The sequence below is a fragment of the Aristolochia californica genome, unplaced genomic scaffold (genome assembly GCF_029961685.1).
Source record: "Aristolochia californica isolate CCGP_79_NKW_82.1479 unplaced genomic scaffold, dmAriCali1.0.hap1 SCAF_3, whole genome shotgun sequence".
In the NCBI taxonomy this organism is placed as follows: domain Eukaryota; kingdom Viridiplantae; phylum Streptophyta; class Magnoliopsida; order Piperales; family Aristolochiaceae; genus Aristolochia; species Aristolochia californica.
In genome coordinates this window covers 46,795,774-46,820,375 of record NW_027181992.1, presented here as the reverse complement: position 1 = coordinate 46,820,375, position 24,602 = coordinate 46,795,774, and the positions used below count along the sequence as shown (strand labels likewise).

Genomic DNA, 24,602 nt, shown 5'->3' with positions numbered 1-24,602 from the left:
CCTTTCACCTTTTCTACAGACGAACAAGAAGATGAAACAAGAACATAATGGGTTGGTTGATCGTTCCTCTGCTGCATTCATGATGCCACCATTCCACCTACTTGATGGCCCACTCGCGTTTTAAACAGCTTGAATGCACCGATGGTTTTCGAATAATTAATTACACAGTCGAATTATCTTCTAATCATCGACACCCACGATTTTTTTCTTTCTACGAAGATGATGAAGAGAAAAGCTCTTTCCGAGATTTGTTTTTGAGTGTCGTATGTTGCATGTTGGAGTGTCTGTTTGTACAATTTAAGAAATGAATTTGAGATGGGATGATCAGCCTCTGGTTCGGATGATGGTGATGGTGCCGTTGCCTTGAGTGTGGATTCGAGTGAGGGCGACGACGTCTTTGCCGGAGAGGCCTGGCCCGCCGGCGGAGACGCATGGGAGACAGGCGAATTCGCCGACGGGGTGGCGGACGGGTCTTGTGGGGCGCATGAGGATCCTTTCGTTTATGTGGTCCAGGGTCACGTCGCCTTCGATGCCTCCGGGTTTCACCATCGCGAATGGGTATGCCACTTTGCGTCCCGCGGCTTTTTTCCGGCGGCGTTTGGAACTTTCTAGCGAATTACTCAGGGTAGAACTTATTAGTCGTGAGGACATTAAAAAGAAGAAGAAGAAGCAGCTTAAGAGGAGTACCTGATGGAAACAAGGAATCCCGGTAGTCATTGTCAGGCGGGATCTCGACGGCAGGTTCTTTGTCAGAAGAAGAAGATGGAGAAGAAAGATATTCCTGGGTTTTCGTACTCGTCTCCTTTGAGGGTGTTGCACCAGAACTCTGAGTGTTAATTGAAGCGCTGAAGCTAAAAGGGTCATCTGCCACGGAGAAAATATTTTCTACACGCTCATATAATAATCCAACAAACAGAATTCACCTCGGGCAGTGGAAGAGAAGCTATATATCAATTCACCTGAAACAATGTTAAAGTCATCCTCCCCAATCGGCCAGCTAAAATTGAAGTAAAGATCTTCTTCCTCACAAGCTGATCTCCAAGAATTCTGCTCTTAAGTAGCCCATCAGAATAAGTACATGGAATTTGCAGCCGTCGAGGGAGAAAAAGAGAACGAATTCGTACCTTCAGATTATTCTCCGAACATGGTGACGACGTCTGTTCATGAGAGATCAGCAGCACTCTTCGTCTCTTGCAATTATCATTCCTCTGAAAAACAGCATCTTCAAGATACCCGGTTGAAGAATCAGGTGGCAAAAAGCTCGAGCTCTGAACCACTGATAAAAACTGTCTCCAGTTAAATTAATTCAAAGAAGGACAAAAACAGTTCTACCAGAGCCGACAGAGATTGAGAGAGAGAGAGATAGAGAGAGAGAAAGGGTTTCTTTTTAACTTACAGGCGGACATGTCTGCATCGAGAATTCCACAGGAGTGAAGATCCCAATCGAGGGGAGGATAACTCTGTAGACTATTATGGAAATCCATCATCGAAACTCGGAAGAATGTAAAAGAGAGGGGCTTTCTTCACCGTGTGGTTGAGCTCACATCCATGGAAGCCTTCCATTTATACAACTTGGAGAAAGGTTAAGCTGATTGTTTCAGGTCAGTCAACGGAAGTGAGAGAAAAAAAAAAAAAAAAAAGATGACGATTTTGCCTCTTTCTCGGGTTTCGGTTTCCTCCGTCTTTTTCCTCCGTAATCTCACTGGCTCATACTTTGAATAAAAATCTATGGGCCCAACAGAACAGATCGCATTTGTGTTTGTTTCTTGACCGTTGATTTCATGTACATAGTGGGGACCGGCAACGGGTGAGGACGGCCGAGGAAATTCAAAATTCAGCTTTTGCTTTACAGTAGGGGTGTGGCAGTGATAACAAACTCTCTTTTTACTTATCCGCATGGGACCACTTTTCTTGTCGGCATAATCTCGGGAGGGCCCACCTGTTGGGCGATTTCGAGTACTATTCTCATGCGAGTAAATGTTGTTTTGCCGGTAGAACCACCGAACAATCTGCCACCCTGGCAGATGACATGGCAAAGCACATGGTGTGGACCCTGACAGGCAATATATCTTTTCTCCTGATTTGCTTCATACTATTTTTATCAGATTTTTTTATTCTTCCTATTTTTACTTTTTAATAATAACCAACTATAAAATAATAATAATAATTATTTTTTATAATATATATGTACACGAAAAGGCCTGAATTCAATTAATTGTCATGGTTGAGGCGCCTAGCAATGTTTATTGTTGCATTAAATGAAAGAAAGTGTATTATGCTTAGTGGAAACCTTCCGGATTAACCCTAAATTTTTTCTCCCATTATGTAGGTTTATCTAGATTTTTTATATTTTAATGCTCTTAGAAATTTGTTAATTTTCAAGACTCCATGGAGAAAAATGAGATAGACACCATTGGAAGAAAACTGGAGGGTATGGACTTGATCTAAACCCTCCCCCATAAGGTATATTTATAGATATCAAAACTACTAATATTATAAGTATACCCTTCACCCTAATAAGATTGAAGAAGAAAAAAGAAACATAAACTAATTACATCAGTGTCACCTTTATTATATCATATATTCCAACAAAATTGCATACTTGTTTTTTGTTCTATAATATTGTTATGTAGAATTTAGTTTGAGCATTTGAGGAGGATTTACCATCTTGAAAGGTTCTTTAATATAGCCGTTTTATATCGATTAAATTACAGTTTACTCTATTAAGATAAAGTCTTCAGTTGCTAGTAGTGTGATTTTCCCCCTCACGAGTAGTTAATTGGTGTTAACGGGTAATTTAGTAAATTTTCCTTTTAAAAACCCACAAATAAAAAAAAAGAAATTTTTTCAGCACCCAAAATGAATTAAGCCTGAAAAACACGTTGTTTCGAAGGTCCAAACTGTGTGGGAAGTCAAACTAAATCCTTTTCAATCTTTTCCTTCACTAATATTTTCTTGGGAATTTTAGGATATTAACAATTTTTTTAACTTAATAACATAAATAAAATTTTAACTTATTTACATAAATACCCAACTTTGATGTATCAATTATACATGTGTACAATTAAATGTGACACATAAGTTTTGACCGATTACATGGTGTCACATCATCATGCCTCATCAACACATGAAGAGTCTTACGCCATGTCTTCCTCCATGTAGGATGACATCATTAAATGCCATGCCGCCCTCTTGGTTTGTATATTTTCTCCCATTTTCTTTTCGTGATTAATTTAAGTTATTTTGTAATTATTTTTTTAAAATATTAATTTCTGGTTTTAAAAAATCTTACACATTTCATTTCTATTTAAAATATTTTTTAATTTAATATAATAAAAAAATAAAAAGTGATTATAATTTTTTTAAAAAATAAATAAATAAAATTAAACTTTATTTTACTTAATACCTTAATTTAATTATTTTACTTTAAGATATTATTTAATTTAATACAATATTTAATAAAAATAATTTAGTTTTAAATTTCTTATTTGTTGGTACAAATATTCTACCTTCTTTTTTTATAATAAAAAACATAAAATTCGTAATTTATTAAATAAAAAATTATTCTTACCTATTAACACATTTTATTTTCGATTTAAAATATTTTTTAATTTAATTTATCCTTACACATTCTATTACCTTATATTTAAAATATTCAAAAATAATCATTTATTTTAATTTTTTTGTTAAAATCATAAAAAAAATTCAAAAATATTTATTTTTAAAAATATTGTAAAAATATTTTAAAAAAATCAAACTTAAAAGAAAATGTTTTAAAAAATTATATAAATATTTAATGTAAAAAATCTTATAATTTTTTTAAAAATATTTATTCAATGACATGGTAGGAATGGGGTGGCATTGAGCCGAGCCGAGCCCGAACCTGCCTATGTTCGAGCTAAGCTTAATTTAAATATTTCGAGCCGAGCTTCGTTTCGAACCTAAAATTGTTATCGAGCTCGAGCCGAGCTTCGAGCCGAACTCGAGCCTCAACATACATTTAAAAATTTTCAAAAAATATATATCAAATAAATTATATATAAAATTATACATACATTTTACATAAAATTGGGCATGACCTCTACATAAAATTAGGCATAACCTATATATATAATACATGTATAAGATTGAGGCATAACCTCTTCTTAAAATTGAGTATAATCTATGTTTATAATACCTGTATAAAATTCGGTATGAGCTCTACTTAAAATTGGGCATAATCAATATACATAATACCTGCATAAACACTTTATAAACACTCCATAAAATAGTCTAAACACTTCATATACTGCATAATATTATAAATTAACTTCATACAATAATCAAACACAACAAAATTAAATGAAATATCACTATCAATTTACAATCACCCAAATAAAAACTATAAATCCATTATAAAATTACAAACTATAGTTGTTTCTCTTAATGCTAGAAAATAATATACGTCCCTGCATGAGCAAAATCTCCACCTATGATAAAAACAAAAAAATAAAATTAGTTATTGTCAGTTAACAAAATACTCTTCCATTACTAGTTACTTAATGTTGTTAAAAATATTAAAATTACCATGATGAGAGAAACATGAAAAATCATGTAGCTGATAGTATTATCTCTACACTTTTCTTCTCAAGCTGTAATCATAAAACAAAATTTTAATAAAAAAACTAAAAAATATACTAAAAAATATTATAATAAAGAATTGATAAAAGAAATTCACCTTTTGATTTTTCTTTACACCGTGAAGAACCCGAATCCAATCACTGCCACAAATCAAAGCTTGAACTGTACTTGGTGCCAAGGAAGAACGATATGAGTATGTTACTCTACCAACAACACTAAATGTAAACTTTGAAGCTACCGTGGATATGAGAATTACAAGGATGTTTGCTAGGGGTGGCATCGAGTCGAGCCGAGCTTAATTTAAATATTTCGAGCCGAGCCTCGTCTCGAGCCTAAAATTGTTATCGAGCTCGAGTCCAAATAGGTCAACCTCTAATAAGAATAGGTGTCATTGAAGCACCATTGAACTATTTGAGATGCAAACAATTGCAAGAAAAAGGGAGTATACCAAAAACTCATCTAGTGGAGGAACCTATATTACAATACCAACTGTCGTGCAGAATTTGAATGCCCCTCACCCACCAAAATCACTTAAAACTAACTTTAACATTAACATTAACATTAGGATTGGAATTGTAAAGGAGATTTCCAGGCGTAAGACTCACGCTGACATAGAAGTCACCGTTGTAAACAAGCTTTGAAAGCCTGAGTCTTACGCGTGGAATCAGCGTATTTAAATAGCTCGCTGACATAGAAATCGGCACTCTGAACCGTTGCCAATGGCGAAACCTGAAGCTAAACCACCGTTGAAGTTCACACGTCCGGCGCCCACTTCCACCACCGCTCCTCGCTGGACTCCCATCAGAGGCGGCGTTCTCAAGGGCATCCTAAGAAAATTTGTTCGATGGCTGTGCTCCTACTGTTGCTCCGTGTCAGCTAGAAATAATTCTTCGATTGATTGACAAGTGCGAGGATTCTATTCCTCTCTCTGCCTCTCTTTTCCTGTGATATTTCTAGCTGACACGCGCATTTGGGTTTTCTTTGTTTGAAATTTGGATCCCAGATACAGAACAACGAGAATGATTGCGGGTTCTTCTTCTGTTTCGCGATGGAGGAATCCAGTGCTTTCTGAAACATGTATTTCTTGTTCGTAGCAGAATCTCGTTTTTTTTTATGTTGTTCAGTCAGTCTTCATAAATTCTGTTCATCTTCGTTGTTTCCACCGGAACGCGACTGTGTGAGACGGAACTTCATCACTCATCTTACCAAAATTACCAGAAACTGCATCAATTAACTATAACATCTCGAGTGTCGAGTGGGTTTGATCTGCTCCAATCCAAAGCAATAATTCGATGGGTTCACAAGTTAACTCATCTCAAAGTCTGTTAATTACACTTGCACTTTGGTGATTGTGTTCTCGAGTGCAGGCCAAACATTGCAAAATGAAGTAATTAACTCACTAACTGCGGTCGCACAGTAAAGCATCTTGCAGGATTAATGGCAGATGAAAAGTCCACGAAAGCGGCGGCAGAGGCGGCTAATCAGATTATCACGTGTAGTAAAACAATCTACAACGTGAAGTGCAAACTGCAAACTGTCTCGAGCCATGGACAGTGATGACAGGAGACAAAAAGAAAAACAGGGGAAATTGGGTCAATTAACAATAATTAATGTGACTAATAATAGAGAACTAACAGTGTCGCAGGTATAAAAAATTATTAGTAAGCTGACTTTAATTTGAACTCCGATTAACTTAAATTCACCTAAAAATATAATTAATTTTAAAAAAATATCATGCAATTAAGCAATGTAATGTAAGTACGTTCATGTAACACACCATAGAGACAAAAAAAGTTTTTGTTCTTGATGTTTTCCTAGTAGTAGATACCGCCCAAGAACTCTTATTAGGAAATTTTTTCACTATTACGCTCTAATAGCTGGAAGATTACAAAAAGATTCTGACTCTTTTCGCCACGTATAACTCGATACATGATTTTCATACAACCCAATCTCTCCAAAAGATTGTTGCTAGATACTAGCTCTAGTTAACTATTTCTATCTAGATTATCAGGTTCTAGATAAATATTTTACAAATAACATAAAAGAAAAGGAAAAATATATATTATTACTTGGAGAGACGTTTTTCCTTGAGAGATTTAAAACTTCCTACTCCTTTATAGCACGTCGTAAAATAATAAAGGAGTTTGTACTATCATGTGTGCAAGGATGATTGAAAAAAATGATTTTTTTTCAAAGTGGGATCACTCTCTTTCTCTCAAAAGCATTTTTGAAAAGTAATTTGCAAGATTAAACTTGGTAGCTTGAATATATGCCAATAAATGCTCATGTCCCTTTTTACTCGTGGTTTGGTGTAGTATTTATAGCTTTCCTAACTCAAACTAACAGTTATTTGCCCATTGGCAAAAATCAGACAATTGATTAATCGATCACAGTTAAGTGATATATTGATCAATCGATCAAAACAACTACTTTTTCTTCACAATAGCTACTTATTGATCGATCAACACATTACTATTGCTCCAAAAAAATTTAGATGATTGATCATTGCTAGAGGCTGATTGATCAATTGAGATTCTCCCTGGTTGTGCAATACAAGTGTGATCGATCAATGTATTTTTATTTGATTGATCATGCTTGGAGTCCCTTACTAGCAAAGTTCTGTCTGATTGATCAATCTGGTGGGATGATCGATTACTCCATGTTAATTCAGTTTGCCTAGACAACTATGATCGATCAATCTTTGTAGGATGATCGATCATTCTATGTTAATTCAGCTTACCTGGATAGCTACGATCGATTAATCTATGTTGGATGATCAATCATGCGTTATAGCACAAAATGGTCATGTTCTGGATGATCGATCAATCAATTATAGTTGATCGATCAATCAATTATAGTTATAATTTGCACAGTTCTGGATGATCGATCATAGTCAATGATTGATTGATCATTCCAATGCCAGATAAAATTATATGACTTTATAAAGTATAAGAATTTCTTTCTAAGTGCTTTAACATGTTTCTAAATGATATGTATGATGATTCTAAACATGTATATGCAATTTAATATCCTAAAACTCCGATTTTTACAAGTACTTAAGGAATTGGAGTTAGAAAACTTTCTTACATAATATGACTAAGTTTGACAATTTATCTATTGAAGTTTAAATTCAATCTTCACGTTGATTTCTTCCTTTTGGGTGCTTCTTCAAGAGATGTTTTTCATTTTGTGTTTCAGGTCTTTATTTTGGTTTTGATGTTTTAGACCTTGAAATGCTTTTGAAGGTTAAGTATCTGAAATACTAGATTTGCAAGTTATCCGTTCAATTAAGTTTTGTTTTCGTCAAAGCAATGTGAGAGTCAACCTATGGTAAACAAGATAAACTTTCCCTATGCGCACATCTTCTGAGTTAGTAAGGCACCCCTCTCACTCTCTCTCTCACTCTCCATCTCTCTCTTTCAGGTGATCGCTTTCTTTTAGGTATGGGACCTGGTTAATTACATTAATTATACCAATTTATTTGCACCCCTCTCCCTCTCCATCCCCCTCTTTTGGGTGATTGCTTTCTTCTAGGTATGCTACCTGGTTAATTAAATTAAGTATACCAATTTATTCGTCGAACTGGCAAACTCCTGAGCTTAGCTAATCGAATCTTGACCCTAACTTAGATATTGCAATTATGTTAACTAGGCCGATGAAGGGATGAGATCCAATAGGAATAAGCTATTTATGTCAAAATTAGAGTGAATTGATGGTAATTAAGGGCATAAATATATAATTTTTAATGATATTTCAAGGCAATGAGTATTTAACTAATTTCATGAATTCTTTGGTGTTCATGGAAATTACCAAAATTTGTAGATTTATGTAGGTAAATAACCTTCTAAATGGTGGCAAATGATTAAATTCGTGCCACAATGTTATCGTAATGAAAATTTTTATTGGTACAAGAATGTGATGCAAAATAGCTACTTTAGTAAATTTTTTTTTTTTAAAATTACGATATCTTATTCGATATAAGAGTTTTTTTGTTTTTTGAGAAATCCATCCCTAGTTGCCATTTTTAGTGCTTTTGTTTGGATCAATTAATAAATTTAAATATAAGACGATGAAAATAATAAATTTGAAAATTAAGGGACTACACACAAATAATCATATTTTATGTACGTAAATAAAAATTGGATGAGAGAGTGAGAGAGAGACCCATGTGATCATAACCAGACTCAACAACGAGCTCAGAGTCGCCAAAATTGAAGATTCATGAGTTGGACTAGTCCATACGCGAGACTCCATTCTATCAGCAGTTCTTACCTTGCTCGCAACTTACTTCCTGCTTCCTTTTTCCATGCTTTCATCATCCTTCTGAAAAAGACCATCAGATTCTGCTTCAGAATTAATCTCGGTTCGATTGAGCAGGAACGAAAAGAGTAAGCACTCTTTATCGAGGAGAATCACTCTCTTTCTCATCCAGTGTATGTGACGCCGCGTTTACTCACTACAGCGGTATTTCCTGTGATCGATCTTTTCTCTTTTCTTTCCACGCTTTCTACTTCCCCAGGAATGACGCATGAACGGCGATAAAACTTCCGCCAATCACCCAGAAAGTGGAGAAGATCATCGATCAATCGTTCACCGCACGGCTCCAGCCACTATGTCTGCCACGTGGTGAATTTCTACTGGAGAGGAAGTTGGTTCTGTGGACATGCTTCTCTTTTATAACCCCTGCGTTATAAACTTATAAATCGCGCCATCTTCGTCAGTATTATGAATTTGTTATTTCTATAAGTTGCAGAGCGGAGTGTGCAGAAGCCGGAGAGGTCTAATGGCAGGAGTTGCTGATTTCTCTTCCTCCAAAGAGCCAATTTCTCCCTCTGTAATCGACCTTGAGAGCTTTCCCAGTGCCGACTCCATGCCTGGTTTATCCTCTGATGAAAAGGTCGGTAGAGCCATTGTACCGTATCTTCGTGATGCCTTTTGTGTTTTTAGAGTTTCGGTAATGCGGTTTGTTTTCTCATTGATGCGGGGGTATATCCCTTTTTCTCATTTCAATCGAACTGGTGCTGGTTATTGGGAGCTTTCCGATTCATTTGGTTACCTTTTTCATATCGATGTTGGTGGAGCCCGGATGGGGATATGGGCATTGTTTGTCCCTCTCACTTTTGTTTTGGATTGTGGCTTTCGAACCATTTCTTGCATTTGTTACTATTTATTGGAAACATGGGCCATGGTTTACGTTTTGCTGATTTCGTTTCTGTTCTATTTTGTTTAGGCACGGCAGACGAATGTTTGTTGAAAATGCAAACAATTGTTTTGTTTCTTAAGTCCGTCCCTTTGTATACAGTGTTGACTGGAGTTTCTGAACTCATTCTGGAATGAATGTTTTGATCTTCTAATTTGAATTCCCAGATATCTCCCCTTAAACTTTCCCCTGAATTTTGTTTCTGAACTCATTCTGGAATGAATGTTTCGATCTTCTAATTTGAATTCCCAGATATCTCCCCTTAAACTTTCCCCTGAATTTTATTTATATTGTTGACTTTTTCTTCGGTTAAAATTTATAAATTTACTTTTATAATTTATACTTCGTGGTACTGAATCCACTATCCAGTTTTCTGAATTGTCATTTACGTTGAAAAATGGTTGTCGGATATCCCCTTTCTACATTTTTGTCTCGTATGTCTAGTCATTCTTTAATCTTTCATGTTTCGATTTTGTCATGAACCTGAGATTTTGTTCTACTCTGGCCTTGTACAGAAACATGGTGGCTGGAGGACGATTGTTCTTTCTTACAAGACTCTAGGGGTCGTTTTTGGTGGTTTGGTTACTTCTCCACTTTACGTTTATCCATCAATGAACTTGAAATTTCCATCCGAGAATGATTACTTGGGGATTTACAGTATCATGTTTTGGACTCTTACTCTTATCGGTGGGGTCAAGTATGTAGGCATAGCCCTCAAGGCCGATGATCAAGGAGAAGGTATATCTTTCACAGATGCCATTTTATTTTTTTTACTCCCTCATGTGACTTGGTTTGCCCTCTTCCTGTCTGTCCAAGGTTCTCAAGGTCCAGTAAATTTTCATTTGAATCGTGTTAACCCCACTCCGCCGTTTGACCATTGCTTGGTGATGGTGAGTACTTGAGTTTGTAACGTTTGTTTCTATGATTTTACCGTTTCTGACTTCCGGTCAGTTTAGCATTTTTGCTTGCTGTACAGTCAATTGGGACGTTGCTTGTAAAGGGTGTAATTTTGCACACCTCTGAAATATAATGTCTTGCAGAGCAAGGGGTGCAATGTTGTTCAAATTGAGCCTTTTATTTTTTATTTTTTATTTTTTTAATGGAGCCTCTCGAAATTAACTGCATAATTTCTTATTATGAATACTGAAGTCAAAAAAGAAAAAGATAAGCTCTTTGCTTCAACTGTTTTGATTATTTAGACATTCTTGTTACTTTTGTTCTGTCTTTTTATTCTTGTTACTGGAGTGTAATGCAGTGCTTCTGAATGAGAATAAATAGTTCTAAAAAAAAGAGTATAAATAGTTCTGTTTAATCACTAGTAAACATCTCTGTAATTTTGTTGTCATTGTTGAAACTTTTATTTAGCCTTCTGCTTGGTTGCTTATGGCCATTTCAAACACTAAATACAGGTGGTACCTTTGCTATGTACTCATTACTATGTAGAAATGCAAACGTTGGAATTCTTTCAAGTTCAACAAGAAGTGTAGACCACCTGTTGAACCATCAACATTCTGGTCATTGTAATGGGACTGGGTCACCTAGTAAATTGGGGAAGGTCATTGAAAAAAGTATTTTTGCGAGAAGAGCTTTGCTTTTTGTTGCAATGTTAGGGATGTGTATGCTAATTGGAGATGGCATCCTTACACCTGCAATCTCAGGTATGTTATTACCTCCTTCATAATTTCAGTTTCATGAACAGTTTGGTGCCCAATTAAATAGTTTCAGATATAAATGCCAAATTTCCCGCATTTATGGGCATTTTCTAATGTGCTCAACCATATGTATTTGTTAAAAAATCTTTCTTTTTGTTATGGAACAACTGTCAAAATGCATGCTCAGTGCTATGTTATATAGATAGCACAAAATTAGAACTTTCAGTGATGTAAGCTGGTAATTGTGCCAATACTAATCTGTGGGTGCCCCTCTGTATGTATATATATAATTTTAAAGGAGTACATGTCGAATAAAGTAATTCTAGAAGTTTTAAGTTGTACTGGCTTTAACCAGTTATCTTGCTTCACAGTTTTATCAGCAATGGATGGACTGAAGGGACCTATTCCTTCCATCAGTAAATGTAAGCACTGGGATCGATATCTTCTTCTTTATATGAAGTGGAATTGTGTAGTTTTGTTGATTCCCAATGTCTAAAACTTGCAGCTGTTGTTGAAGTTCTTTCAGCTGTGGTTCTGATAGTTTTATTTTTAATGCAAAAATTTGGGACATCACGAGTGAGTTTTCTTTTCTCTCCAATCATGGCTATTTGGACTCTCACCACTCCAATCATTGGCGTATATAGTATTGTGCAGTACTATCCAAGTGTATTCAAGGCAGTGTCACCTCATTACATTTACCAATTCTTTCTGCAAAATCAAAAGGAAGGGTGGCTATTGCTAGGTGGAACGGTCTTGTGCATTACAGGTATTTCACCTGCAGAATATGTTATTACCACAATCATGTTTAAGTACTGTCAGGTTGGCATATTAATGACCTCTATACCACTTCCAACACCATATTGTCAGGTTCCGAAGCAATGTTTGCCGATCTTGGCCACTTCAATAGGATATCAATTCAGGTGTGAATTTGCCTAGATATACATCTACTCCATTGTTCCCAGATAATTATCACGTAGGGCTTGGTTTTCATATTAGTTTTCTGTGGCAGATAGCATTCATGTTTATGATATACCCATCATTGGTTCTCACTTATGCGGGGCAGACAGCATATCTGATAAAGAACCTTAATGATTACGGTGATGGATTTTACAAATTTGTACCAAATTCTGTCTACTGGCCAATGTTCATTGTAGCAACACTGGCAGCTATTGTGGCGAGCCAGTCACTAATATCAGCCACTTTTTCTGTGATCAAGCAATCAGTAGTCTTTGGTTATTTTCCTCGTGTTAAGGTGGTGCACACATCCTCCTCTAAAGAAGGCCAGGTGTACTCTCCTGAAGTTAATCTCATCCTCATGGGTTTGTGTGTTGCTGTTGTACTAGGCTTTGGAGATGGAAAAGATATTGGAAATGCTTTTGGTATGCCAACTTGATTAACTTCTATTTGTGGACTGTTCTCTTAAAGAAAATATAAGGGGCAAACATCTAGCTCTGTGGTTGTAGGACCATGCTATACTGCTTTCTAAGAAATTCATGTGGTATAAGTACCAGTAAAGGATCCTATCTGTCTACCAGAGTGGGTGTTTTTGCAATAAGTGCTGCAGAAAAATACTGTAAAAGATGTTTTTCTTATAATTATGCTTGAGGATTTTTCTAACTAGTTATCAGTATCTCATTTGCAGGAGTTGTTGTCATCCTTGTGATGCTTATTACAACCCTTCTGCTAACACTTGTCATGATAATAATATGGAAGACACCACTTCTTTTGGTGGGGCTTTACTTTATTGTTTTCTTTGTTTTGGAAGGGCTATATGTAAGTGCAGTCTTCACCAAAATTCCCGAGGGTGGATGGCTACCTTTTGCTATTTCAATGATACTCACCTTCATCATGTTCGGATGGTACTATGGAAGGCAAAAAAAGGTAGAGTATGAAATGAAGCATAAAATAACCATTGAGTGCCTTGGGGCCCTTCTGGCGCAACCTGAAATACAGAGAGTGCCTGGACTATGTTTCTTCTACACTAACATACAGAATGGTCTAACCCCAGTACTTGGACATTACATAAAAAACATGCGATCTCTGCATGAAGTCACAATATTCACAACACTTAGGTTCTTGTTGGTGGCCAAAGTTGCATTACATGACAGGATTGTTGTGAAAAGGTTGGGTCTTAGAGGGGTGTATGGGTGTGTCATCCGGTATGGATATGCTGATTCACTGAATCTTGAAGGAGACAACTTTGTAGCTCAAGTTACTGATGCTTTACGGGCTCACATTCAAACTACCTCAGATGGGCTATCATCCCTTTCTCTGTCTGTGGATCCGGAGATATCTGAATTGGAGAAGGCCAAGGGAGTGGGAGTGGTGCATGTTCGGGGAAAGACAAGATTTCATATTGGTAAAAACGCCAGCTTGTTTGACAAGACTTTTCTTGGATTTTATGAAGTTCTTCACAGTAATTGTAGGCCAGCTCTGCCTGCTTTGGGAATCCCTCTTCAGCAGCGTATAGAGGTAGGAATGCTTTATGAGGCATGACGGCAACAAGGGCATGCCCCAAGTTCTTGTATACAGCAACTAGTTGCACAAAAATTTGGAAATTTTGTTTACTGTTGATGTTTGGTCAAGTATAGCAGTATGTGCATTAGCTAAGACATGGATCAAGAGAAAATATCCTGTGTCTGTGTTATGTTCACATGATCCCATGTTTCAGCCAATGTTGACATACGACACAATCTTTTAGTCATAAAAGAGTTAGTACAGTTGTAATTACATTATTGAACACTGATTTATTTGTTAGATGAGGTTATGATATTATCTTGGTGTCTTATGAGTACCCAAGTATTTCTATGATGATAGTGGCTGATGTTCATTAAGTTTCTTCAATTGTGGAGCGCTTTTATGTTTAATATCGTCAGTCATTCCATTCATGTAGATGTCATATGCTCTCTGGCTGGAGCGGCATTCTTATTTGAAAATAGCTGGATGGTTTGTTAGAACTACGAAATGCGATCATGTAAAGTTATATGCATTTAACTGTGCATGTTTGGCTGAATTTGGATGTTGGTAGAGACTCCATTAGTACTCTTATCATTGAAACAGGTTAATAATGAATATGTTGGACCTTACATTTACCATCTTTATCTTCTATCTGTGCTTTGTACATGCTTTTGTTTGGTCTCTCTGTTACAATGTCTCTCTATACCTGAAACCCAAAAGGCCTAGTGAGGCTTGGACCTGAGATTTCATGATAGAAAACCCTCTGAGGACACTGATAGATCCTTGTAACTTTCCAAGATATGGGTTTTGTACCTCCCAAAACCTTTATTTCTGCTACCTGCTTTTAAATTGAACTTGCACAGTTGGTGGGCATGTTTGAATGATAATGGTGTAGGGTAGATCTTTCTCACAATAGCTGGCACCGATGGATGGAACTAGTGACTGTTATTAATCGACCAAGCCTAGAACTAGGACATGCAAAGCTGATAGGTCCTTTCCCAGACTTCAAGCAGCCATGTTTTAAACTCAAGACTCTGGGATTCAATTTGACCAAGATGAAATCTGAATGTAAAGTTGGCAAGTCACGTTACCATGATAGCTGCCTGGCCATGTTCTATCATCCCGGATTTCTTAATTTAAGGATATCCAGCAGAGCCAAAATGTTACCGAGAAATGTTTCAGAGGAAGTTTTGAAATTTGTCGAATTAGGTCCTGAGAATTGCTTTGATGATTCAGTAGATTTAAGCAAATAGCCCAGCAAAAGCGGACCTGCGTCATGGCTTCGCTTTTTCTTCTTCCAGCGCTTCTCTTTTGCAGGGTTGGTGAAAACGAAGACGGAAAAAGGCAGTGCTCCCGAAGCCCCAGAAAAAAGTGAATTGCGAGCAGGAAAGGCTGTCGGCACATCCCACCATCTCTGGTTCACGAAGCTTGATAGCTACGTGAGAATTGCAAATACTACTCCATATTTTACTCAAATGATCATTCTATAAAAACTAGAAAATTAAGTTTGAAACTCTGAACTTCGAAAACAATATAAAATGTTTAGAATGAATCTGACTTAGCCAGATGTTGCTTACACCCACCCTCTCGCAAAGTCGCAGAGTTGACACCATCAACAGAAGAAAAAATGTCACTACTTCCACTTTCCGATGTCGTGTGTCAACTCTGGATGAATTCGGCATTCAACCATGCTTTAATATGTTGTTCCCTTTCTCCCTCGAATGACAGTCCTCACTCCGTGGTCTACAGTCAGAGAAGAAAAGAAGAAAAAAGAAAAGCTAACAACGACGCTGTACGACCGTGAGCAAGGCGAAATTATCGTCTCTCGCGGTTGCGGAATGGATCCTTCCGACATATCATTTGCCATTATTGTGTCGGTCTCTGCGCAAGCAAGCACACAGCGCTCGTCCCCCACCCGCACCCAACGTCGCCGCACTCTCCTTCGTCCACTTCGTCTTCTTTCAGGATTTTCTTCGAACACTTTCTCTGCCCCCTTTGAACGACAAATATTTTAATCCATTTTCACCCCAGAGTCAAGGCGCCGATCACGAGACCAATAGTAGGCACTTCGATGCCTCCCACGTCAGACTTCCACAGCCACGGCGGAACATCGTATGGCTGGTGCGTGTCGGCAAGCCGGGACCAAAACGACGACGGTACGGAATGTCACTCCAGGATTTGGGGCTCGGAGCGGGGCCCAAATTACCAGGCCGGATGGGCCCTTCTCCATTTGAGTAATCAGAGGAGGCCCACAAATAATATTGTCAACTGTACCCAAAAGAAGCCAAAATGTTTGTTAGAATGGAAGATCCACCTACAGCGACAGCGCCCACCTGGCCCAGGGAAAAAGGGCTAAAAAAGGCGAAACGTTTTGAATTTCCTGTCGATCACGGCCTTCTCCTTTTAATCCTGACCGCATCCGTTGATCTCGATCGGGCTAATCATGTCAACAGAAGGTGGGCCCGAGCGTGGAAAGATAAAGGCACCGTTGCAGAAGCCAGCGCTTGTTCTTGAAGTGGGTCATTTTTTAATGCAAAAAGAAGCCTAAAATCTCTTCAGCGAATCACGAGAAAGACTCGAAATGTCACCTTTTGTAATTATTTATTTCTTTCTCTCTGGCATCGATTGATTGATAATTTGATTCCCGGTTATATATACGGATTTCGTGTCTCTCTGTTTGAGCAAAGATCTCCCACTAGCAGCCATGGAGTGCGGCGACAATCAGTTCGCATTTTCTCTCGGTTGGGATCTTCACCCGTTTGGAGTTTTCAACGCGGATATGTCTTTTGGTACTTGAATCTTTCTTTACTGTTTTTTGTTTGTTTGTTTGTTTGTTTGTGTGTTGAGGACGAGACGAGATTGCTGGAACTAATCCATTTTTTCTTGTTTCAGTTTTGCAGAATCCGCCATTGTTGGACTCGGACTCGACCAGTGGATATCTTCAGGATGCTGTAACTGAGTGGAGCAGTCCTTGCAAGCGTAGAAGGGTTCAGTTGTTTCAAGATGATCAAACGGTGGATGACCCAGATGAGTTTCTTCAAGTAAATTTGCTCTCCCTGTTTGAAAAACATTGTAAGGTTTTCTTTGAGTTTCATATGTGTAGTCGCTCTGACGATTCTGTTTCTTTCTTTCCTATCAGAGCTGCTGGAATCTGAACTACACAGAAGACGCACTTGCGAATTATAGTATACTTTCACGTAATTTTGAAGGTACCGACTTGATGAGAAATATGGATCTGTTTGTTCTGATTTACACAAGCCTTTGTTTTGTTTGTGTTTGATTAAGCTTATCATAATTAAGAATACTGAATATCATCCGAAGATCTTGGTCTGAAGTATAATTCTGACGAAGTTAAGAGATCTCCGAGTTGCTGCAGCTATTGCATGACTCAAATGACGAAGTTACGCTCCTCTCAGCTTTTGATAATCTCCGGCATTTGATTAGTTTATAATTTCAGTCTGAAAATTAACCTTGCTCTTTAATTGATCCTTAGTTATCGAAATCTTAGACCTTTCCATACTGTTCGAATCACAGACGACTCTCCGAATTCCTCCTTCAGCAGCATAATCGACGTCGTCAAAACGCCAGTCACAGCGGCAACGCCGAAGATAGAAGAAGAAGAGAACATTTCTTGCTTATCTTCTTCCAAAAAGAGCTCATTGACCGGAGATAAAGACGAAAAAGCACCGTCAACAGATTCAGCAGACCCGCCATTATCTTCTGGTCAGTAGTGTTCTCTTACCACAAACTACTGCTTTCGCTGAATTTTCCCACCTCAGCTGAAGATTTCCTTAATATCGTCTCCACACAGAAAACCCTGACCGTCGTCGAAAGAAGATCGTGTACCCATTTGCGTGGGTGAAGCCAGGAGGGGTGGAAGGGGACGTGACCCTCAACGAGATAAACGCACGAATCCTTCGTCGGCCAAACCGACCTGTTCGTCATCCTATAGGGGAATTCGCATGCCTGCCGTTCTGTTCTCCCGACGGCCCTGGCCTCTCCGGCAAGTCCGTTGTCGCGCTTACCAGAGTTCACACGCATGGCAATGGTACAATCACCATTATCAGGACAAGAGGTTGAGGATCTTCAGCTCTGTGGCTGTGTGTTCTATGTAAATATATGTAGAGGGAATAATTAATATCTGGTACTGTTTCAGTTTGTCACCATTTGTCTGCAAGCATGAGTGTTGTACGTCCCTGAGCTGCTATTTTGACTGTAAATTTTTGAGGCAGAGTTGCGAGATGATGGGGGTTATGGTCCACCACGATTGCTGAAGTTTCTTCATCTCCACTGTAATTTGAAATTATGTCTGAAAGACATGGGACAGTGACCCACCACATTGGTTGTCCAGCGTAGACAATTAATTCAAGAGAGAAGAAGACGGATGGAGCTCGAAAGATCATCTGTATATCACCTGGTAGTTTGATAAATGAGTTTGAAAAGTCCTTATTTAAGTAAATAAAATTTTTAAATCGAGTATTTAGATAAAAGTCTATGGTCTCGCCAACCACTATTGTTACTTAATCCAAAATGGATTACTTCGTTCCACTCACCTCGACCAGGTTCTGAATCCAAGCAGGAAATCGAAGCACGAGAGACAGAGCAGAACGAAATACAGAAGAACAGCTCTGAAACATAAAGTCATGGTTGGGTCGTCGGTTGTCCCACTTGATCCGAAACCCATACCGAGTTTACGAAAGCGTTCATCAGTAATGGAATTGGAAAAACAAACGAATTGTTTGATTACCTAATCAATTGGCTGCAGGTCTCAGTTTCTGGAGTGGTTGGCAGCGATGACTGTGAGGAATGCTGCAGACAAGTTTTTACAGCTGCAATCGTACCAGCACTAGAGGGAACTTGGCAGGAACGTGTACGTGCGAATTGAGGCAGCAGGTGGCGGGATGACCGTCTTCCTCCTCCGTCTGATCTCGTGAGATGTGTTAATGGAGAAGATGACAGTGGGTGGGAAGAGGGTATGACAGGCTCTTCGGTTGCTGCAAAAAAGGGAATCAGAATCACAAGAGGACCCTCTCTGCTGTCTTTTCGCTTCTCTTTTTGTCACCGGAATCGCGACGCATGCTTTCCCCAGATTCTTCTGGAGCTGGTCATTTTCCTTTTTCCGCTTCTGAGCTCCGTGGTCCCCCAGCGCCTTCTTCCTGAATTGGGTAGCCGGACCTTCTTCTTCCTCCATATTACCTGCGTCTCTGGTTCGATCTACACCGATTTCTACAAATGTGGGAAAGCAAACAACAGGGAAGAACAAGAGAAAAGAAGAAGAAAAGTTAATTTGTTAATGAATGAAACGGAAAGAGAGTAAAGAAGAATAATACTAATTCGTTAAACAGGTCTACCATGGGATCCAATGCTACTAATTTGGAAAGATGTGTTAAAGTCCTCGCGCGCTCTATTGAAAATGGTGGGGCAAAGGGAGATCACGGCCAAAGGGATAGAATCTCCGACCGATTTTTTCTAAATTAATCTCTTCTTACGAGTAGACGATCGAAGGACACTCGGCCTGTCTCTCCCAACCTCTCTTGTACAGACAGAGAGCTAGGAAAGGGACCATCCACCGGCATTGAAAGAGACGGGGAAGGTTTTCCACATCACTTGTTATTCAAACTGAACTGATCGGGTTTAACTGAGGGACTAGTAACATCCAGTTGATCAGTCGGGTTTCGATTAATTCTCGATTCAGAGGTTTATTAGACCTAATGGAGGGGCAAGTAGAGTTTCATGTATGAGATGGGAGGGAGGTGGAGACCATCCACCATTGAATAGCTATTATTATTGCAGTCTATTCCCTTGAAGTCATATCAAATCGACAGTCTCAAATAAGAGACTCTGAATTTGACAATACAAAAGCAAACTGGGAGAAAGGAATCGGTGCAGCCCTTTTGGGATCAAAGATCCATCTGGAGGCCAAACCCAAAGGGAAACAAGGGGTCGTAATGTGCGTCTCCCACGTTCATGGGCAACTGATCCACCCGACGAAACCACGTCCTCGGAAGCTTTCCTTCAAAATTATAGTCGCCGAAGATAACATCTGAGACCCCTTTGCCTGCTTCGCTTCCGGGGAGCCAGGCCGCAACCAAGGCATCCATGACCTCCACATACGGCTCTATCACCATTGGCCTCCCTGATACAATTATCACCAGGCATTTTCTGGCCTTACTGCAGACCCTTTGAATGATCTCCGCGCCTCCGAGTGGGATCAACAGCTCCGAATTGTCGCCCTTCGTTTCCACATACGGCTCCTCGCCTACCACCACTATTGCGTAGGAGATGTCTCGGTTTTCTTCCCAGAAATGGTCGTTGGGATTCTCTTCGAATATAACTTCGGTCTCTTTGCTGACTGCACTTCTGATTCCTTCAAGGATGCTCGTGCCTGAAACATGGTAGCAGCAATTCTACGTATTATTTCCCTGAAAAGGATTCGAAAAATCCTTGCTCTTCTTCTTCTCCGATTTGGTGTTTTTGTCTGCTCTTGGAGTTTTACTTACCGAGGGTGATACTTCCCGGGATACCGGTCCAAGTGATGGTCCATCCGCCACACTGATAACCGATGTTGTCTGCGTGGGTTCCCGCCACTAGAATCTTGGGGGCATTTTTGCTCAATGGCAGCAGGGGCTCGCCGTCTCTCTTGCCGTTCTTCAACAACACCAGGCTCTTTCTCACTGCTTCTCTTGCCAATTCCCTGTGTTCCTGCAAAAACAGTAAACGCCCAGAATTGCCGATTCAATTTTCTTGTTTCAATCGATCGTTTTTGTTTAAGAGAAAAGAATCGTATTCCCACCTCGCAGCCGATGAAGGGGAAGAGAGATCTATCGGCGAAGGGGTGATCAAACACTCCTGACGCGAACTTGAGTCTGAGAATTCTCCTCACAGCATCATCGATTCTCTCCATGGAGACCCGCCCGGATAAGACTAGATCCGTCAAGTCAGGGATGAACAACTCATATTTGTGCGGGACCATGACCATGTCGATGCCCGCGCTGATCGCGTCGCAGACGCTTTCCTTGTAGTCAGTACCCGCCGGATATCTGATTCGATCGACCCCTTCCCAGTCCGAGATCACCATTCCCTGCAACCGCAGCACCACACAACATGCTTTTCTCAGAATTCGGTTGTTCCAGTAATCCATAAGTGATTGGAAGCAGATGGACAGAGGCTAGAGACGGATTTTGCCTGGAAGCCCAAGTCGTTTTTGAGGACAGTGGAGATCATGAGCTTGTGGGCGTGCATCTTGACACCATTCCAGCTCGAGTAGGAAATCATGACAGTGGAGACTCCCATTTTGATGGCGTCAAGATATGGCCGGATGTGAATATTGAAGAAGTCGTATTGGCTCGCCACCGTATTGTATTCGTTGACTCCTCCCTCTGTCCCTCCATCACCGGCGAAGTGCTTGACGCAGGCAATGACATGTTTACCTCTGTTTCAGGAAACACAAGCCGCTAAACTTCCTATGGATGAGATATTGATTTCAGCTAATTTACCGACTCCGGACATCATTATTCTGTTAAAAAATTACCCTTCGGCGACAAATGGGCAGCCTGAAGGGTGATCTAGAGGAGGATAACCCTGTAATCCCAAGATTATCTTCCCCAAGCTTTGAACAATATCAGGGGATTCACTATAACTCTCATAGCACCGTCCCCATCTGGGGTCTCGACTTACCTGCAAAATGAGCATCAATGAAGATAACCAGAGTCGCATGGAATTATTGTAAAGAAATTTGATTCATCAAAGAGATGAAAAACAGAAAGAAGATAGAGCTTGAGCAATCATCCTTACGGCTATGCAAGGAGCGAAAGCGTAGTGAATTCCAGTGGCGCGAGTCTCCAATGCCGTCGCCTTTCCTATTCTCACAATCAAATCCTCATCCCTAAACCACCGAAAAGTTTTTGATTAACAAATTTAAGGGAAAACAAGGGCATTCAAAGAGAGACGAATGACAGAGCACCAAACATTCTAAAGAAAAGATTAACGATAGTGTGCTACCTCGCAGCACCAAGGCCGATATTGTGAGGGAAAACAGTAGTACCATAAGCATTGCTACAGCCATGAACAGCATCTGCTCCATAAATTATGGGAATTCCAAGTCGAGTAGACAAGGCCGTGCGCTGAAAGCCGTCGATCATGTCCGCCCAGTCTGATGGAGTTGCAGAGGGAGGCAGCGCGCTATCCCCACCATTCAACACACTCCCTGGTCAAGAAAACGCCACAAGACAAATAATTCCTTTTGTTGGCGTTTTACTGAAGATTTCTTCATAAGAGCAGGGAAAAAGATGCCGAATACCAATGAAAAGGTCGTGGACAACGTTGGTGGCGGCGACGGTTCGATCAATTTGAGTCATTTGGCCGATCTTTTCGGCCAATGTCATTCTAGACAGGAGGTCTGAGACCCGAGCCTCGATAGAAACTTGAGAGTTCTTGTAAGGAAGAGCATCTCCATCTGGGTTTTGAGCCATCGATTGACAGAGCTTGACAAGACGAAGATGAAGAAGAATAAAACAACAAAATGGGGAGGCAGCTCCGTTTTCCGCAACTCGACTTTCGATTGCTTGCCCTTGTCTTAATGAAACCTAATGTCTCCATTTATTGAAAATGGGGGAAACAAAAAAAGAAATCTTCGCTTACCCAATTACTCATAATTGACAGCAACAACAAATCTTTCCTTTTGTCCAAGGAAAAAAATATCTGCCATCTCTGTCGTCTTCTTCAGATGCACTGAGCAGAAGATTAGTTTAATTGGTCAATCTACTGAAATTGTTTTACAGAAGTTGCAGATCGCCTACTGAGTTAATAAATCCAAGTCGTTGCTGCAAGATGACAAAACAAACTCATCACTTTTTTTAATCTAAAAGCCGGAAAGAACAAGTAAAAGAAAATTCACTTCTCTGTTAAGGAAAGATTTTATCAAAAAGTGTAGAAAAAAATTCAAGAAAACATATAGTCACCTGTTGTTTCATCCGCCAGCCCTCAATTAATAAACGAAATGTCTCTTTACACAGATTTGTATGAAAATATAATTGTGAGACAAGCATGGGATTCCTATTGAGGTCTGTTAATCACGATTCGTATTGTATACTGCTCAGTGCAAATTTATATTTGGGAGAGCAGTTTTTTAGATCCTGGAGCGAATTAACTGGTTGAATTAGGTTCACCTAGCTAGAACCACTTCTGGGTTACCATTCTTGAAGTTCTAGGATCGAGTTAAAACCGACTTGAATATTTCAATTTGCATATTCAATTAGTAAACCCTATGTTGTCCTGGGGGCTTGTTATTGCACGCTGATACCCTATGTTGTCCTGGGGGCGTTTTTGCTCAATGACAGCAGGGGGCTCGCCGTCTCTCTTGCCATTCTTCAACAACACGAGGCTCTTTCTCACTGCTTCTCTTGCCAATTCCCCGTGTTCCTGCAAAAACAGAACATTCCCAGAATTGCCGATTGAATTTTCTTGTTTCAATCGATCGTTTTTGTTTAAGAGAAAAGAATCGTATTCCCACCTCACAGCCGACGAAGAGGAAGAGTGATCTATCGGCAAAGGGGTGATCAAACACTCCTGACGCGAACTTGAGTCTGAGAATTCTCCTCACAGCATCATCGATTCTCTCCATGGAGACCCGCCCGGATAAGACTAGATCCGTCAAGTCAGAGATGAATAACTCATATTTGTGCGGGACCATGACCATGTCGATGCCCACGCTGATCGCGTCGCAGACGCTTTCCTTGTAGTCAGCACCCGCCGGATATCCGATTCGATCGACCCTTCCCAGTCCGAGATCACCATTTTCCTCAGAATTCGAGTAAGTTACTGGAAGTAGATAGGCAGAGGCTAGAGACGGATTTTGCCTGAAAGCCCAAGTCGTTTTTGAGGACACTGGTGATCAGGAGCAGAGGGACACAACCCCCTCAACTTGAGAAAGATTAACGATATGTAGATTTCAGCTGATGAACAGCCACTGGACATCGTTAGTCTGCTAGAAGTTACCCTTTGGCGACAAAGGGGTAGCCTGAAGGGTGACTGGGAGGAGGACAACCCTGTAATCCCAAGATCATCTTCCCCAAGGGTCCTTGAAAGAAGAAAAATGAGAGAACAAACTTTTATTTCTGGCGCTGCCTCACAGAAAGGTAATAAGCGACTACGCCAAAAGAACTGGCAAAATTCGGGAGACGGCAACGAGTGCTGGGCTCAAACTAAATGGAATTGCGAAAGCGTCCGTAACAAAATGGTAGAGCCACCGAGTCGACGTCAACGGAGTCATCCCTGATCCCGTACCAAGCACTATGGGTGCACTGACTTCAGCCTTCAGTAAAATATCCAGACACTTTTCCTCATTTGAACATAAAAGCACAGTGAGCTTTCCTCTCATCACGCCAGCAAACCAGAACAAAATTCCAAACACATCACTGGTCACTGAAACAAGAAATGGGATAATAATCTTCTTCCTGTATCTGACGATCGAAGTCACTAAACCCATCTCAAAATTCGCTCAATGCACCAGGCAGCCAACAGATTTAGATAAACTGAAAAGGAACCCGGAACCAAAAGAAAGAGGCTGTTATCACTGGAATTTACAACAAATTCGATTGGGTATCTGATGGCATCTCTACATCGGCGCCTCTCTTTGTTGCCGGAAAAGTCTGATGAATGCCTCCGCCTGAAAA

General features: G+C 39.7%; 4 protein-coding genes and 1 long non-coding RNA gene across 8 annotated transcripts; 2 read left to right on the top strand and 3 right to left on the bottom strand.

The window, feature by feature from the left end:
* Positions 1-225: 225 nt before the first annotated feature.
* LOC137960299 (protein XRI1-like) lies at positions 226-1,520 on the bottom strand. Of its 2 annotated transcripts, none has more exons than XM_068807878.1 (5): positions 1,397-1,520; positions 1,125-1,276; positions 960-1,047; positions 688-864; positions 226-608 (listed from the first exon to the last, which is right to left on the bottom strand). In XM_068807878.1, exons 1-5 carry the CDS (start codon positions 1,485-1,487, stop codon positions 325-327), a joined length of 792 nt encoding a protein of 263 aa, XP_068663979.1. In that variant the 5' UTR covers positions 1,488-1,520; the 3' UTR covers positions 226-324. The 2 variants fall into 2 exon arrangements, with proteins under 2 accessions (XP_068663979.1, XP_068663980.1); XM_068807879.1 differs by having other exon boundaries at positions 1,125-1,286; positions 1,397-1,499.
* A 7,459-nt stretch (positions 1,521-8,979) lies between these two features.
* LOC137960098 (probable potassium transporter 17) lies at positions 8,980-14,283 on the top strand. 2 transcript variants are annotated; one of them, XM_068807578.1, is made up of 10 exons: positions 8,980-9,008; positions 9,140-9,246; positions 9,374-9,517; positions 10,336-10,558; positions 11,230-11,478; positions 11,844-11,894; positions 11,978-12,238; positions 12,340-12,392; positions 12,482-12,851; positions 13,115-14,283. In XM_068807578.1, exons 3-10 carry the CDS (start codon positions 9,404-9,406, stop codon positions 13,966-13,968), a joined length of 2,175 nt encoding a protein of 724 aa, XP_068663679.1. In that variant the 5' UTR covers positions 8,980-9,008; positions 9,140-9,246; positions 9,374-9,403; the 3' UTR covers positions 13,969-14,283. The 2 variants fall into 2 exon arrangements, with proteins under 2 accessions (XP_068663679.1, XP_068663680.1); XM_068807579.1 differs by lacking the exons at positions 8,980-9,008; positions 9,140-9,246; positions 9,374-9,517 and having other exon boundaries at positions 10,498-10,710.
* Positions 14,284-16,465: 2,182 nt separating this feature from the next.
* Positions 16,466-18,372, top strand: LOC137959937 (protein XRI1-like). The gene is made up of 5 exons (XM_068807363.1): positions 16,466-16,718; positions 16,822-16,970; positions 17,069-17,138; positions 17,464-17,652; positions 17,741-18,372. Exons 1-5 carry the CDS (start codon positions 16,634-16,636, stop codon positions 18,007-18,009), a joined length of 762 nt encoding a protein of 253 aa, XP_068663464.1. The 5' UTR covers positions 16,466-16,633; the 3' UTR covers positions 18,010-18,372.
* LOC137959938 (uncharacterized) lies at positions 18,275-19,363 on the bottom strand. The gene is made up of 3 exons (XR_011114095.1): positions 19,281-19,363; positions 18,677-19,155; positions 18,275-18,343 (listed from the first exon to the last, which is right to left on the bottom strand). It is a non-coding gene; the product is annotated as an uncharacterized lncRNA (long non-coding RNA).
* A 299-nt stretch (positions 19,364-19,662) lies between these two features.
* Positions 19,663-23,902, bottom strand: LOC137960607 (uncharacterized). Of its 2 annotated transcripts, none has more exons than XM_068808267.1 (10): positions 23,441-23,902; positions 22,570-23,349; positions 22,229-22,412; positions 21,931-22,135; positions 21,724-21,814; positions 21,461-21,606; positions 21,115-21,361; positions 20,723-21,010; positions 20,430-20,631; positions 19,663-20,314 (listed from the first exon to the last, which is right to left on the bottom strand). In XM_068808267.1, exons 2-10 carry the CDS (start codon positions 22,579-22,581, stop codon positions 19,830-19,832), a joined length of 1,860 nt encoding a protein of 619 aa, XP_068664368.1. In that variant the 5' UTR covers positions 22,582-23,349; positions 23,441-23,902; the 3' UTR covers positions 19,663-19,829. The 2 variants fall into 2 exon arrangements, with proteins under 2 accessions (XP_068664368.1, XP_068664369.1); XM_068808268.1 differs by having other exon boundaries at positions 22,229-22,384.
* Positions 23,903-24,602: the final 700 nt, after the last annotated feature.